Source organism: Lagenorhynchus albirostris, chromosome 15 (genome assembly GCF_949774975.1).
Source record: "Lagenorhynchus albirostris chromosome 15, mLagAlb1.1, whole genome shotgun sequence".
NCBI classification, from domain to species: Eukaryota; Metazoa; Chordata; class Mammalia; order Artiodactyla; family Delphinidae; genus Lagenorhynchus; species Lagenorhynchus albirostris.
Window position 1 is genome coordinate 50,050,162 of NC_083109.1, and position 16,659 is coordinate 50,066,820.

General features: G+C 52.8%; 1 protein-coding gene across 4 annotated transcripts in view; it reads right to left on the reverse strand.

The window, feature by feature from the left end:
- The window catches only part of LMF1 (lipase maturation factor 1), a 99,368-nt gene that overhangs the window by 59,032 nt on the left and 23,677 nt on the right, over nucleotides 1-16,659 (reverse strand). The window contains exon 3 of one of the 4 annotated variants that reach the window (XM_060122667.1): nucleotides 6,333-6,343. The exons of 1 other annotated variant lie outside the window; for it this stretch is intronic. In XM_060122667.1, coding sequence (XP_059978650.1) covers nucleotides 6,333-6,343 — 11 coding nt within the window. Of the gene's footprint in view, nucleotides 1-6,283; nucleotides 6,344-16,659 lie in introns of those variants that run through there. 2 more of the 4 variants (XM_060122666.1, XM_060122669.1) reach the window with 2 other exon arrangements.

Below are 16,659 nucleotides of genomic sequence, written 5' to 3' on the forward strand. Positions count from 1 at the left end.
AGGGACCAGTCAGTCAGTGGTACCTAATCTGGCAGAGTTAACCTGCCCACCATCTCCAAATCCAAGGCCTCAAAAGCATGCACTCCAGGTGGTAACAGCACCCAAGGAGAAATCTCTATGAAGGGGGAGAAAGCACTGATAGATTATCTAATGTGTCTGATTCAGTAAAAAAAAAAAACAGTTATCGGGAGGGGTCAAGCAGTTGTGCTGTTGTATTTGGAACAAACTGCTGAATGAAACATGATCAGAGATGAAAAACAAAGCAAACCAAAAAAAGAAGAGGCAACTAGGGAATTCCCTGGTGGTCCAGTGGTTAGGATTCCATGCTTTCACTGCCCGGGTTTAATCCCTGGTCGGGGAACTGAGATCCTGTAAGCCGTGTGGCATGGCCAAAAAAAAAAAAAAAGGAAGGAAAAAGTGTGTTTTTTTTAAAAAAGAAGAGGCAACTATTAAACTCCAGGAAAAACAAGGAGTTATTAGGGAATTCCCTGGTGGTCCAGTGGTTAAGACTCTGTGCTTCCACTGCAGGGGGTCCAGGTTCAATCCCTGGTTGGGGAACTAAGATCCCGTAAACTGCGTATCTCCCCCAAAAACAGTTATTAGAGGGACTTACCTGCTGGCGCAGTGGTTAAGAATCCACCTGCCAGTGCAGGGGACACGGGTTCAAGCCCTGGTCCAGGAAGATCCCACGTGCTGCGGAGCAACTAAGCCCGTGCACCGCAACTACTGAGCCTGTGCTCTAGAGCCCGCGAGCCACAACTACTGAGCCCACGTGCCACAACTACTGAAGCCCGCGTGCCTACAGCCTGTGCTCTGCAACTAGAGAAAAGCCTGTGCGCAGCAACGAAGACCCAACGCAGCCAAAAAAAAAAAAGTTATTAGAAAAAAATCATTATACGTCTCTACCAGCTCAGCAATCAACAATATCACATAGTTGCAATAATGTAAAGACTGAATATTAATTTAATAAAAATTACATTTGTGACAGCTGAACTGAGATAGGTGAAGAGCATTAGAAGTGTGAGAGAGTAATAACAGGAAGTACACGGATAATGTCTAGAGGTGATACAGTAAGAATAATCTATATAAACATGTTAGTCAGAACTGCTTGAGGAGATGAAGGAGTTACCCTGCGAACAGGATGGGGTGAGTGCAGGTAAAAGAAGGTAAGCTGTTTTTGTTAGAAGCTGTGTAATACAACTTGAATTTCTAATCCACTCTCATGTCTAACTTAAAAAAAATAATAATTAAAAGAACAATCGGGTTTCCCTGCTGGCACAGTGGTTAAGAATCCGCCTGCCAATGCAGGGGACATGGGTTCGAGCCCTGGTCCGGGAAGATCCCACATGCTGTGGAGCAACTAAGCCTGTGTGCCACAACTACCGAGCCTGAGCTCTAGAGCCCGTGAGCCACAACTAACGAAGCCCATGCGCCTAGAGCCCGTGCTCTGCAACAAGAGAAGCCACCACGGTGAGAAGCCTGCGCACCGCAACGAAGAGTAGCCCCCGCTTGCTGCAACTAGAGAAAGCCAGTACACAGCAATGAAGACCCAATGCAGCCAAAAATAAATAAATAAAATTTAAAAAAAAAGAACAGTCTTTAGGCCATGTTATCTGGCCATAGTGTAATAAAATCAGAAACTGACTAACAAAAGATAACCTATAAAACCTTAAGCATTTGACACTCTTCTCTAAACAGCACTTGGGACAAAGAGGCATCAGCATCTGAAGGTTATAAAACTACACTGTCTGCCACTGTCGGGGACACTGGGGTCAGCTGCCAGGGTGGCCAGGGACACATTCAGAGGGGAGTGATCACCCCTCTCCATATTTTCATTTGCAGGTAAGGAGAATGGACAATTAATGAGTTAATCAACTCAAGATCTTAGAAAATATTAAACCCCTTCCTCCCAGAAGGAGGAAGCAACCTGTAAAAAGTAAAATTTAATGAGCCAGAACACATTTTTTAAAAATCTGATAAATAAAGCCAGTTCTTTGAAAGGACCCATATGGCTACTGTGATGTGGGGGGAGGGAGGAGCCAAACACGCACTTGGCATCACAGGAGAGTCGAGGCAGCACCACGGGTGGGGGAGTGGTGAGGCCAGGGCATGAACAGGAGGGCGGATGGCCAGCAGGCAGACCCTGGGCTGCAGGACTAACAGCAAGTCTCTGGAAAATGGGTGGTGATGAACCTGCCTTCAATGGCCAGGGTGCCAGCACCCAGGAGCCTCCACAGTCAACTGCAATGCTGTCATTATTAATTATACTGTGAACTGAACAGGCAATACTAGTCCAACATCTACACAATTTAATAAAAATAAAAGGCTATTTAGAATATTCCAGACAAAACACCCCCAAAAGGATTCAGGACTGGAAATATGAATCACAGCCACAAAATGCTTCTTTGGTATTCTAGAATTCTGCACATTCTGTTTTAGAAGCAGAAACGGGTACTAGATGGGAAAAATTTAGAACAAGCAAAGTGTTAATAATCATGTGAACAAGAAAAAAGTCTTTAAAATATATTTTCTTTTAGGTTCCACTAAGTAATTTTCACTGGATATTACCAAGTGAAAAAAAGAGAAGGGCAGAAATGCATATACCATGGCCCGCCTGGTCTGTGCTTATGTGCAGATCCAATCAGGCTCCAGGGTAAGGAAGGCATGACCAGGTAGGTGGTTACCGTGGGGATGGCACCTTCAGTCTACCCCGGCTCCAGCCCCTCACCTGCTGCTCCTTCCCCTCCAGCAATGGACAGTGACCTCTGGGCAGCACGTCTCCTGCACTGCATTCCCCATGACCGGGAGGGGGATGGAGAGGAAAGAGCAAGGCCACACTGGCCCACACTAAGGAGGAGACTCAGACCAGAGGGGGCAGGCGGGTGCCGGGAGCCCCCAGCAGGGAGGGTCACCACTCACAGTGAGAATACTAATGGTGCCTGTTTCCCTCACTTTGGAAATGACCACCTTTGCTGGGTCACATGGCGGCCCTGAGAGTCACCTGATCCAGGCTCTCTGTCCTTTCTAAGAAGGACACGACAAGACATGAGATCAAGACCGACACTGCCTAGCAGAGCTCACATTCCAGGGGGTAGGTTGGAGGGCCAGGAAGGGGTCAGCAGGGACAGGCTCCCCGGAAGGGTCTGCAGCCTGGTGAGCTCACAGGACAGGGCCGCCACGGCTGCCTCTGATTACGGGAATAATTTAATCACAAGAAACTGCTTCATTGGACATGGGGCTGGAGGGAGAACTAGACGAACCATGAATTAAAGTGGAGGATATGAGAACCAGGCGAATCTTGGAGCCGGGGCCAGTGAGGGTCTGGAAACGGTTTGGTGGCCCTGCTGTGGCCAAGGCAGCTCTGAGCTACGAGGCTGGCTAATCGCTTCCTGCAGGCAGGCTCCACTCCAGCACCAATGGGTTTTAATAAAAACTTCCAATTGGGCCAGTAAACCCCTCATTAAGCTGTTTTCAAAGCATGAATTTAAGAGAGGTAAAGGTCACAGGGAGCATTTAATTTGCAACGGCTGCCGGGAGGTGCTGCTGTGACAGGGGACGTGGGGTCTGGGGGTGCAGGCCGCGTAAACATCTGACCTGCCCTCGGCCTGCCTGGAAACAGACTCAACACACAGGAGTGAGGGTGGCCCACTCGGCAAGAGCACAGCAGAGCAAGGCACCAAAGGTATGGCGGCAGGTGACAGACCTAAACACGGCCTGTCTGCTCGCGTCCTGCCCGCAGCCCAGGCTCTCCACGCCCCGCACAGGAGGCACGGCCCCACTACACAGCAGCTCCGCTGCCAGACACCTACCTGCCTAGGATGCTGCTTGCCTGCCCCGCCTCCCCGGCCTCACCCGCATGGGCCTCCGCAGCCTGGGCGTGTTTATTTTAAACGCTGCGATCCACTCCGTGTACCTGCCGAGAGGACCTGGTGTGCTCCCGGCTCACATGGCACACACAATTCGAGTGGTCAGCCCTCACCGTCTCTGTTGTGGTCCTGTTCCCTGACCCTGCAGTTCGAGGCGGGACCCCAACACTTGCCCAGTCCCAAGGAAGACTGTGCACTAGCTGACACAATTTTCACGTTAGGCTAAATCAAAAATTCGTCCACTGAGCTTCTCAATAAAACCAAGGATCCCTAAATGTCCAATTCTTAGCCTGATGAGCCTACAGTAAAACAGTGAACACTTATCCTCAAAAGGAACATCCTGGGCATGGAGCCTTTCGGAATCCTTCCTTAAAATTCCCTCTTCCCCCTCCCTCCCCACCAGAGTTGAGAAATAGGGAAATATGTCCCTTAAGAGAAAACTCCTAAGGAGTGAATCAAACGCACTTATGTTGTGCCTGTCAGGACAGCAAGGCTCCTGACAGATGAATCTCAGTGCTGAAAAGTGGAGACAGGGATGAAGGTGCCTGGAGGTCACTTGCCTGGAGGTCACCTGCTGGGAGGTCATCCCTGAAGGTCACCTGCCAGGAGGTCACCTGGAGGCACCATCTGCACACACTGAGGTCCCTCAAGATAAAATCAAATCAAAGAAGTTACAAAACATTCACTCCCAAGGCCTCAGGAGCCATGAAAGAAGGAGTGAGGCCTCAGGAAAGCACCAGCATCCCCATGTCTGTCTGTCTGTCTGTCTGTCTGTCTGCCTGGGCGTGAGGACCCTGGTAGATGGCCAAGAGCCGGAGCCGAGGAGATCCTGACCTGGGCTTGGCCAGCGTGCATCACCCATCCTCCAGTGGGTTGGCCTGTCCCTCTGGCGCTCTCGCCTGCCCAGGCCTGGGAGGGGCCTGCCTCTGAGCGTGGACTCTGCAGAAGCACTTGGAGGGAATCACAGTTCAGTCCGGAGAAAACGACTGAGGTGACCCTTCACTCACCCTGACCTGAGCACATGCGGGCAGAGGGGAGTCCCTTCCTGGAGCCCCCCTCCCTATGGCCCCGCCTGGAGCCCCACAGGACTCAGCCTAGGGCCAAGAGCAGCCTCATCCTGGGGGAAAAGACCAGAAAGCCCTTCCTGGAAGCCTCAGCTAAGCCAGGACTGCCAGATTCCTGCATAGTTTTCAAATGCACAGGGACCAGCATGAAGTTCGAAAAAGGCTCCCAGCCCCAAGCTCGCAAATATCAAAAAAGCACACTTCCTGCAGGGAAGCAGGAAACAGGCCGCACTTACAGGGCACAGAATTTTAGACCTATTTTTTGAAGTAAAAGTTGCAACACTAGTGGCCTCCAAAGTGCACAGCAGAGAGTGCATGGTGGTGGGCACCACGGTCTCCTGTGTTCACACGGCCTCTCCTCACCCAGAGTCCCCTCGAACAGAACTGAAAACAAATGCTATGCACTGCTTTGCCTCTTGTTGATGTAATAACTGTGAGACAGTCAAGGAATCCCATCTCCAGCTCCTGGTCTAGGCCACAAGCTCCAAGTCACCCGTCATACTTGTCACAGGAGGCCCTGTACGGCTGGTAAGGGAATGACCTTTAAGGAATGAAGCGCAAAGACAGTGACCTCTGATGCAGGGGGCATGCGCCTCAGAGGCCAGGCGGAGACGGTGAGGGGGGCAGCCCTGGACCCCGACTGCCTACCGTGCATGGAGGGAGAGGTCAGCATGGGAGCAGGAGGGGCGGGAGGGCACTGGGCTCCCATCCCACCCGACATGGATCTTGGTGCCCCGGGGAACCCCTGCTTCTGCTTCCTGAGCCTGGGAGGACCCTTGAGACGCGTCAACTGCTGAACCCGCTATGTCCCCAGGGCTGCCCAGAGGCCTCGGGGTCGAGACCAGCTGCGCGCTCAGCCTGCCTGATCACTCCCGGCCACGTGCCCAGAGCCCTGCGCCTCTACTGGCTCGGGAGCCTCTGGGGCTGCGCTGCTCACAGAGCACGGGTGGGACCTGAAGTCTCCCCACAGAGAACCAAGCAAAACCTGAGCCTGTGGGGCACCCAGGAAACTTGTGCTGCATGGGGTGTCCCCGGGGACGCCTGGGAGTGGAGAGCAGGCCTGCAGGACACTGCAGTCCTCATGCCACAAGTCCCTCCACCACCAGAAGGGTACAACCAATGACAATGTCCTGGGACACCCCGCTGGGTGCCCATCACCAGTATGAAAACAGATGTCAGCATATGAGGGCATGACAGATGGAGGCATGACAGTAGCATTAGTCCCCCATCTGGTGGAAGGCCGTGGATGAGGATGCAGGTCAAGGGCAAATGGGTTATCAGAGAGAGACGGTGCAACCACAGAGAACGAGAGACGCCAGCACGAGAAGCCAGGACACGTGCAAAGATACATACCCCAGATTACCTCTAACATGGTAGGCTATCCTAAGTGTCTGCCACTTACCAAATGAATACCTGAAAGACAGAAGGGGAAGAATGTATTAATTTAGGACGGCTTTACCAAAAACTTCTAATTTAAGCATCATTTCACCCCACTAAAGAAAGATTAACACAGTGTCTCCAAACAGAACGGGGACAAGTTACGGAGGTCACCACATTACTGAGGTACAAGGAAAAAGTGAGGGGAGACATGCACTCAGGTGACAGAGTAGAGCGGCAGCTGAGGGGATACCTGCCCTCAGGTGACTGAGTGGAGGAGACCTGTATTTGGGTGTCTGAGTGGAGGTGAAGGTTAGGGGAAAAGTCACCTCAGGTGTAAGAGTAGAGGTGAAGCTAAGGGGTGACCTATCCTGAGGAGTCTGAGTGGAGATGAAGCTGAGGGGAGACCTGGTCTCAGATGTTTGAGTAACATGAAGGTGCAGGGAGACCTGCCCTCAGGTGTCTGAGTGAAGGTGAAGGTGAGGGGAGACCTGACCTGAGGTTTCTGAGTGGAGATGAGGGTGAGAAGAGACCTGTCCTGAGGTATCTGAGTGGATATGAAGGTGAGCGGAGACCTGCCATCAGGTGACACAGTGGAGAGAAAGCTAAGGGGAGATACACCCTCAAGTTTCCAGGTGGAGGTGAAGGTGACGGAGACCTTCCCTCTAAGGTCTAAGTGGAGGTAAAGGTGAGCAGAGAACCTCCTACAGGTGTCTGAGTGGATGTGAAAATGAGGGTAGATCTGTGCAGAGGTGTGCGAGTGGAGGTGAAGCTGAGGGAAGACCTGTCCTCAGGTCCCTGAGTGGAGGTAAAGCTGAGGGGTGACCTGCATTCAGGTGTCTGAGTGAAGATAAATGTCAAGGGAGACCTGTCCTAGGTCTCTTAGTAAAGATGAGGTGAAGGAAGACCTGCACTCAGGTGTCTGAGTGGAGGTGAAGCTAAAGTGGAGACCTGTCCTGAGGTGTCTGTGTAGAGGTGAAGAAGAGGGGAGAGATGCACTGAGGTTTCTGAGTGGAGGTGAAACTGAAGGGGCACCTGCTCTCAGGCATCTGAGTGGAGATAAAAATGAGGGGAGACCAGCCATCAGCTCTCTGAGTGGAGGTGAAGCTGAAGGGAGTCCTGCCCTGAAGTGTCTGAGCAAAGATGAAGTTGAGGGGAGACATGCTCTGAGGTGTGAGTGGAGGTGAAGCTGAGGGGAGACCTGTCCTAGTTTACTGAACTTGGGGTGCACACCTTAGGTACCCAGGTAACTGTCATTGACAGTAGTGTTTCCTATTTGCCCCAATGTACAATCACACTACAGGGCCACGCCCACAACAGGGTATCAATAAACATGTTTGGAAAAGTAAATGTAATACTGTTCACCCTTGAACAATTTGGCATTTAGGCAGGCTATTCTGCAGTGGAGGTTTTTTTTAGATCGGCCCTCTCACTGCAGGTTGAGTGGTTTCCTCATAGGTTTTAGTGAGAAACCTGTGTAGAAGTGAACTCAACGCAATTCTGACCCATGTATTCAGAGGTCAACTGTACTTGGTTTTACTGCAGTTAATAATTTCCTTCAAACACCATGAAAATGTCCTACCCTAGAATCTTTAATTTCAAAGGACACCCCATTACCACGAGCACAGGTTATTAGAAAAGCAACCCTAAATGGAGGATGTGTCAGACATGCCTTCCCTGTGGAATCTGAGGGAGTTGGGGGTCTTCGCCCACAAGGGCTTCCAGGATGCACCCCTGGGGAGCACAAACATGTATGGACCCCAGGTCATGGAAAGGGACCCCACAATGTAACACAAGTGGCCCTGGCTGGGATCGCAGTGGCTCCAGAACACATTCCTCACACCTGTGAATCCTCTGCCCGTCACTCTGCCCAAGTTAACACAACACCCAGCAGGAGGACCCGAGAATACAAAGGGACACAACTGTCTCTAACTGCCTCTGCAAGTGATCATGAGTGAAAGGAGCAAGGCAGCGGTCCCAGCTACACTGTGGATGAGCCATGCAGCGCCTCCTCAGTGACGGCAGCTGCACAGGGAGGCCGCATAGGGTGACTCCATCTGTGTGAAGCAGCCAGAGCAGGCATGTCCGCACAGACAGGAAGCAAGAGCGGGTGCCAGGGGGTGAGGACGCAGGCCCAGGCTGATGAAATGTTTTAGAGGCAGATGGTGATTGTTCTTACACGTGTTAAATGGTTACATTTTATGGTTTGTAAATAAAGATGTTAAAAAAAAAAGTTGTCTGATTAAGGAGGTGTGAATGAAACAATACGAAGTCTGAGATTTGCTAGAAGCTCCCAAAGGGGAGGGAAGGGCAGGGTGCGGGGTCGCGAGGAGGGCGCCCTGACTGCCTGTTTCCCACATGAAGCAATTTCCCACCTGAGAAGGCAGGACACAGACCCTGCAGGCCAGGCAATAAAGAACATGGTGAGGCCAGGGCCCTTCCTCAGAGTAGGGGCGTTTTAACAATCCGACCCAGAGAGATGCTGGCTTCCTACAGGGAAAGCTGCACGGAGGAGCGAGGACAGAACGAGCATAGAACATGGGCCTGAGCGCTCTGCTTTACTCCTTCTGCTTCTGAGCAGGATTCTGAGTTTCCATAATAAAAACCTATAAACAGCCAGTGCACACACTGGCTAATGCGACAAATAAGTTTACCCAATAAATTCTCCCAATAAACAACCTTGGTGAGCAGAGAAAAGGGAAGGGGCTGACTTTTTTTTTTTTTTGTGGTACACGGGCCTCTCACTGTTGTTGCCTCTCCCGTTGCGGAGCACAGGCTCCGGACGCGCAGGCTCAGTGGCCATGGCTCACGGGCCTAGCCGCTCCGGGGCATGTGGGATCTTCCCGCACCGGGGCACGAACCCGAGTCCCCTGCATCAGCAGGCGGACTCTCAACCACTGTGCCACCAGGGAAGCCCGGGGCTGACTTTTAAAACCTCACAAACAATGGACGTTTTACATTTTCATCAGAACCAACTGGAAGAGACTGAAAGCTAACAGGACAGAGGAGGCCTGGCCTAGCTCCCACCCACAGCCTGGCCACCAGAACAGTGTCCCCGTGGACACCGGCGACGGGCTTGTGGCATCACTGTTGTCAAATTTGCTGAGGGCATTTGGAAATGCGTTCTCTCCTAAATTCACCTGTTTTGAATTTTAAATTTCAAGGCTGCTTGATATAAGATTTTTAAATATAGGCAGTTATATCTAATTACATGAAAAGTTAAAAAGTATTCATTAGACTTTTACAGCTTTTATTATATTTTTAACAGCTGGAACTTATTTTAGAAGAGATGGCTGTCCACGGAACTACTTTGGGGGATGGTCTGTTGTTTTGTTCTTTAAAGAAACTCAAGTCCTCCCTGGTCTAAGAGTTCCAGATTTTGCTCCCAAATGGTCTGTATTAACGCCTTACCTCCAACTGTCTGTTAGTGACAGGTCTTCCCCCGTCAGAGGTGGCCCACAGCCCACCGACCACTCATCTCCACGGCAAGGAAGCAGAGAACCAAGAAGGGAGGGGTGTGTGTGCCAGGCCTCCTCGCGCCCATGTCTGCAGCCCTCGGCCTTGAGCTACCCCAGCGACCTCTATGCAAGGCTCCTGTTTTACAGAAAGCCTCTGATTAGAAAACTAAAGCAGTTCCCAGCGATTTTTCACTTTGTAAGAAGGCATCATGGATAAATATTTTATTTTTATTTTATAAATTTTTAAAAAAGATTTATTTTATTTATTTATTTTTGGCTGTGTTGGGTCTTTGTTGCTGTGCACGGGCTTTCTCTAGTTGCGGTGAGCAGGGGCTACTCTTCGTTGTGGTGCACGGGCTTCTCATTGCGGTGGCTTCTCTTGTTGCAGAGCACAGGCTCTAGGTGCCTGGGCTTCAGGAGTTGTGGCTCGCGGGCTCTGGAGTGCAGGCTCAGTAGTTGTGGCGCACGGGCTTAGTTGTTCCGCAGCATGTGTGATCTTCCCGGACCAGGGCACGAACCCATGTCCCCTGCAGTGGCAGGCGGATTCTTAACCACTGCGCCACCAGGGAAGCCCTGGATAAATATTTTAGATTGCTCTCCCCTGGCTGTGGAGGGGCAGCTGTGAATTTGTAGAATTCTCCCACTTTCTTGCCTGGCACAGAGTGCTTCTCGAAGGCCCACTCGGGAAGCAGGTGGATGGGAATTCATGATAAAGCATGTTCTTCCAAGCCGTGTCCGTGAGTGCTGCGTGGAGACGGCTGAACAGAAGCAGGGCAGGACAGAAAGGCCAGAGGGGGTGAAGCAGTGGCCCGACCGATGCAGCCAATGGGTGACTGCCCCCACCCCGCCCCCAGTCCAGGAACATGGTCTGTCTTGGGACCCGCCACATCTTGGCACCGTCTGAGAGAGCAGAGAAGGCCTGTGTCAGTGTCCGATGACCGTGGGCAGCGGTGAGCCACTCCTTCGACAAGGACATGGGGCTTCCCCAGGGGACAGGGCCCTGCTGCATGGCCACACGGCAGAAATGGCACCATGCTGCTGCCCGGACCTTGCAAAACCGTAGCAGGAATTCATTTCTACACATCAAATCTATCTACACCCGTAAAAGCACCTGGGGCTACGGGCAGGGGCAGCCGTGGACATCAACTGCGTTTAAGGCCAAAATAAAGTTTTCATCCTCAACAGTCTGAAGGCGGCCGCTATGCAGGGATCCCCTCTGCACCTCTGCAGCCCTCGGGCATCTGCTGCCGGCACTCTTTGAAGTTGATACTCTGTCCCTTCTGCCAGAGGAAAGTGCCAAGGCGGCTTCCTCTGCAGGAAGGGACCTCCGGAGCCCCCGACCTCGCTCCAAGTTTCTAGAGATAATCCTTTCTTCTTTGTGGGGGCCGGGAAGGTGGGAAGAGGAAAGGACGGCCACACGGCCATCCTTAAGAGCAACAAAGAAGCCCTTTAGGATTCCTGTCAAAGCAAAGCACAGATAACAGAACCAGAAATCCAACTTTTTGGGAAAGTTGATACTAACTGAAGAAACTGGAGAAGAAGGGACAACTCGGGCTTCCGATGCCATTTGAGCAGGACAGCACTGGGCTGGTCCGTCTTCCGTGAGGTCACTCGCATTTCACGCAACAACAGTCACTGAGCTCTGGCTCTGTCTCTCTTCAGTGTCACTGACCCCAAGATGTTTCAATGCCTAGAGCAAGAGGATGGGCACCCAGGGCACCAATAAACATGCTCCAGTCCACGGCGACTTGGCCAATGACTGAGTAAACACGGGGATGCCAGAGAGACCTGTGGGGAAGAGCCCACGTCACTGTGTGCCCCCCTCGAGGAGGGGCTGACACCACCACCCCCTCCATGTGTGGGCTGTGCTGTGATGACCTCCAATGAGGACACGGTGGAGACTTGGGACAGTGGAGACGCCTGATAGGCATGACCTCGGCCAGAGGTCAGGGCAACGTCCGCAGACAGGTCATGCTGAGGGCAGGGACTCCTGATCCGACGTGTCGACAACAGCACTTTACCTCTGGTCTTCCTCTCAAACCCATCACCACGACAACAATGAGAAAAACATCAGACAAATCCCGCCGGAGGGACATTCTACAAAACCCCTGATCGGTCCTCCTCAACACCGTCTAGGCGTCCAGAACAGGGGTGTCTGAGCCACAGTCCCAGCCCAAGGGGGCCCAAGGAGATGCGGCAAACAAGATTTCTGTGGGACCTGGATGGGGTCCCGGGATGGGAAGGACTGAGAAGAGGTGAATGAACAATAGGGTCAACACTGGCTTGTTAAGTGTGACAAATGCACCGTCTAATGTAGAGGATAATAACGGGAAACTGGGAGTGGGACACACAGGAACTCCGCACTGCTTCTGCAGTAATTCAGTAGGTCTCAAACTCTTCTAAAAATGAAGTCTGTGAAATTAAGAAAAGTCGAGGTAGCTGGGCAGCAACAACATCTGCACCTGTCAGGAGAGCTGCCTCCAACCCCGCAAACAGAACGCACAGAACGGCCGTCACCTCAAGGCCAGCCCAGCTCCCCTCCTGTGAGTGCAACACCCGGGGGCTCTGGCAACGGCCAAGGGAGGTGAACTCAAGTTCTGGCCAGAACAGGACAGACTCGCCCTGCATCTGATGTGCCTGGCCCAAAGCTCCTTGCTGCAGACCCAGCGCCTGGCCACCCCCCACCCCGTCCCGCCTGCCAGAGCTGCACCCTCTGCCAGCAAGGCCTCCTCTATGAAACCCAGACATGGAACCAAGAGTGTCACGGAGCTGGCCCTGGCTGTCTGCCCTTCGGGGACGACTATGACTCCTGCTGTCACCCAGTCCCTGGGCACCATTAAATCAGAACCTACTCCTGCCACGCTTGATTGAGACTCTGGGGGGCGGTGTGTGATCCCAAAGCCATGCGGCGCGGCCACACCTGTGTCCTTGGAAACTCTGGGCCCCCCGGGCCGGCCTTGCACCTCTCCTGAGGGACCTGCTGGCCTGGTGGGCTTCTTACTGCCCGCTCTCGGTGGCAGCACTGTCCTCAGGGAGGCCCCCAAATGTCCAGCCCCTGGGCGCCAAGCCTCTGCCTCACTTCCTGTCTTGAAGAACCGTCTGGCGTCGTCTCCTTCCCATGTCCAGAAGACACGACAGGTGTCAGGAAGGTGTACCCCTGCTGCCTGCTGCACCCTCTCTCAGAGTTTCTCAACCAACCCAGACAGAACAGAACCACAGCCTAAGGAAACACCACGACGGCAGTGCATCTGCTCCTCCTTCTCCTCCCTCTGGCCAGCAAAGTCCAAGGACTCCCTCACCCACCCCGTAGCTCCGACCCACCTGGCCCGCTTTGTGAGTCTGTGGCACCTTGACCCTATGGGGCCCCCTCCTACGGGCCGTGGGAGTCGTTCCCTTCGGGCCCTGGGAGTCGTTCCCATTCCCTGAAAGGAGCCTGACAGTAGCCCTGGTCTAGAGGCAACAGGGCCCAGCTTCCAAGGCCTGAAAACCCAAAACCATGCCTGCCCTGCTCTTCAAGACGAGGTGGGGCAGGTGGGGAGGGCGGTTGTGGTCCTCGCCTTAGATCTGCCCACATGTGAAAGTATCGCCTTCTAACTGCCGGGCCTGGAACAGCAGAAACCCAGAGGAAGCTGGCACGTGTCCCTGACAAACCACAGGGCGTGTGAGGAGCAGAGCTGACAGCCACTATGGACTCAGGGCCACACTGGTGCTGGCAGCAGAGGAAGGTTTCGGAGATACCCTGCAGGTGAAATCAGGAGGATGTGGAGGTTGGTGAAACATGGGGGAAGCAGGAAGACTCACAAACAAGTCCCAGATCTCCCCAGGATCCCACCTGGGGGACAGGCTGAGTGTGGACATGCTGATTTGTGGAGCTAGGGACACAGCTAAGCCAACAACACAGCCCAGGTGTCTATGGGGCCAGGGCTGGGTCTCAGCATGGCCATGGCTGGCCCCAAGCCTACCCATGCACTGCGCTGCCTCCAGGGTGCAGCTCCAGGAGAGGACCCCAGAGAGCTGGACCCTCACCCAGGGGCAGACCACCCCAGCTGGCCCTGTCTTGGTTCCCTTGTTTCTGCTGCAAGGTGGGAACACTGTGATCCTGCTCTCCCTCCTGCCACCACTAGACAAGCAGTTGATAACACCAGTCTTTTCTGGCTCCTCTGAAAGTATTGCTTCCCGAGTCTGAGGACCTGGGTCATCACCCTACAAAGCACTAACTGCATGACTAAAGCCACTCTCCCCAAAATGAAGATCTCTGACCACTGCCGCCATGAATTGGATTCATCAGGTTCCTGCTAGCCTCACCACGCATGTACTAGGACCATGTCAGGAGGGCGGGAGAAGGGCGGGCACGATCCCAGGATCCCAGAACGAGCAGGCTGTCTGGAAGGCTGCCTGACTCCGCCCAAGATATCGACATGGGGCCCCACCAGCCTCACTTGGCAGCAACGCTGCATCCCATGTCTGCTGAGGACGTTCATTTCCAACGCTGGGACTTCATCACAGATGCCAGTTGGGGTCAGCAGGAGCAGAGGGGACACCCACTTAAGAGAAGGAAGTGAGCAAGGCTTCAAGTGAAGCAGTGGCCATAGTGCACACAAGCCAGACTGGGCAGGCGCCGAGCCACCACCATGGGACCCCAGGGCAGGGGCCTCGGTGCCGGCCAAGATGTGCCCCGTGCACCTGCCTGGTGTCTCCTTGCCCCATGTGGGCTTCCTGTCCCCACTGCAGGCCACCAGCTGGATGACACTTGAAAGACATCCAATCAACGGTGTCCATTATCTGAGGATCTCACCCCAAACAGATATCTTTCTCCCTCAACTTAGAATAAATGGGACGTGAAAGAACAGAGTGTGTCTAACTCTCATGCTGGGGCATCAAGAAAAGGAAAGCCCAATTTCCATTTAAGGGGTCCTCACTCTCCCAGTAAGTTTCCAGCATCACTCTGACAACCTGGAAACTATCATCCATTAAGGAGCCCCGAGTCAAGGTGACCTGAGACACCTTCCAGATCGAGTGGCCTGCCCAGCCTCACCTGGGGCCCCACACGTGGGCCACAGCAAGCAGCCTGCAGTTCCGCTGGGAACACAGATGTTCGGCATCAAGAATGTGGTAAATAATCCACTGGTCTCCACTGACAGGTTTTTGTTTTGTTTTGTTTTACATTTTTCACCTAAAACATCTCGTGTCATTTTTTATTAAAATAAATTTATTTTATCTTTGGCTGTGTTGGGTCTTTGTTGCTGCATGCGGGCTTTCTCTAGTTGCAGGGAGTTGGGGCTACTCTTCATTGCAGTGCGCGGGCTTCTCATTGCAGTGGCTTCTCTTGTTGTGGAGCAGAGGCTCTAGGTGCGTGTGCTTCAGTAGTTGTGGCTCGTGGGCTCTAGAGTGCAGGCTCAGTAGTTGTGGCGCATGGGCTTAACTGCTCCGCGGCATGTGGGATCTTCCTAGACCAGGGCTCGAACCCATGTCCTCTGAATTGGCAGGTGGATTCTTAACCACTGCGCCATGAGGGAAGCCCTCATGTGTCATTTCTGAGAAAACAGTTTTATTTTATTTTCCTTGAGTGAGCTTAAATTAATTCAAATCACATTTTTAAACACATCCAAGTGGAAGGGAGCAGAACATCTTTTTCACTGAAAAAACACAAGACTCTATTTTTGGCCATGTGTACTCAGACCAGTTTTCAAAAATCTTCCTGACCAACACATTCTAGATGTGACTAGAAATTACTGTTTAAAATTGACAGTGGAGGGCTTCCCTGGTGGTGCAGTGGTTGAGAATCTGCCTGCTAATGCAGGGGACACGGGTTCGAGCCCTGGTCTGGGAAGATCCCACATGCTGCTGAGCAAGTAAGCCCGTGTACCACAACTAATGAGCCTGCGCTCTAGAGCACACGAGCACAACTACTGAAGCTTGCACGCCTAGAGCTCGTGCTCCACAACAAGAGAAGCCACTGCAGTGAGAAGCCCATGCACCACAACAAAGAGTAGCCCACACTTGCCGCAACTAAAGAAAGCCCACGCACAGCAACAAAGACCCAACACAGCCAAAAATAAAATAAACAAATTTATTAAAAAACAAAACAAAACAAAACTGACAGTGGAGGGACTTCCCTGGTGGCACGGTGGTTAAGAATCTGCCTGCCGACGCATGGTACACAGGTTCAATCCCTGGTCTGGGAGGATTCCACATGCCGCAGAGCAACTAAGCCCATGCGCCATAACTACTGAGCCTGCGCTCTAGAGCCCGTGAGCCACAACTACAGAGCCCGCGTGCCACAACCACTGAAGCCCATGCACCCTAGAGCCCACGTGCCGCAACTGCTAAAGCCCGCATGCCTAAAGCCACTGCAATGAGAAGCCCGTGCACTGCAACAAAGAGTAGCCCCTGCTCGCCACCACTAGAGAAAGCCCATAAGCAGCAACGAAGACCCAATGCAGCCAAAAATAAATTAAAAGAGAAAAGAGGGCTTCCCTGGTGGCGCAGTGGTTGAGAGTCCGCCTGCGATGCAGGGGACACGGGTTTGTGTCCTGGTCCGGGAAGATCCCACATGCCGCGGAGCGGCTGGGCCCGTGAGCCATGGCCACTGAGCCTGCGCGTCCGGAGCCTGTGCTCCGCAACGGGAGAGGCCACAACAGTGAGAGGCCTGCGTACCGCAAAGAAAAAAAAAAAAAAGAAAAAAACCCCAAACTGACAGTGGATACAATTTTCCCAGTTGCTGGGTGAGGTACAGTATGGCCCGAGTCCCGTGTTACAGACAGGTGCATCCTCTGAGCAGGACACTGGAGCCAGGCATTGCGTTCCCCCTCTCTGTAACTCCAGCTGTTAAAACGGGGCAAACGTACCCAGAATTCTCCCTCCTCTGACATGCGCTAAATCACACGTGCCAAG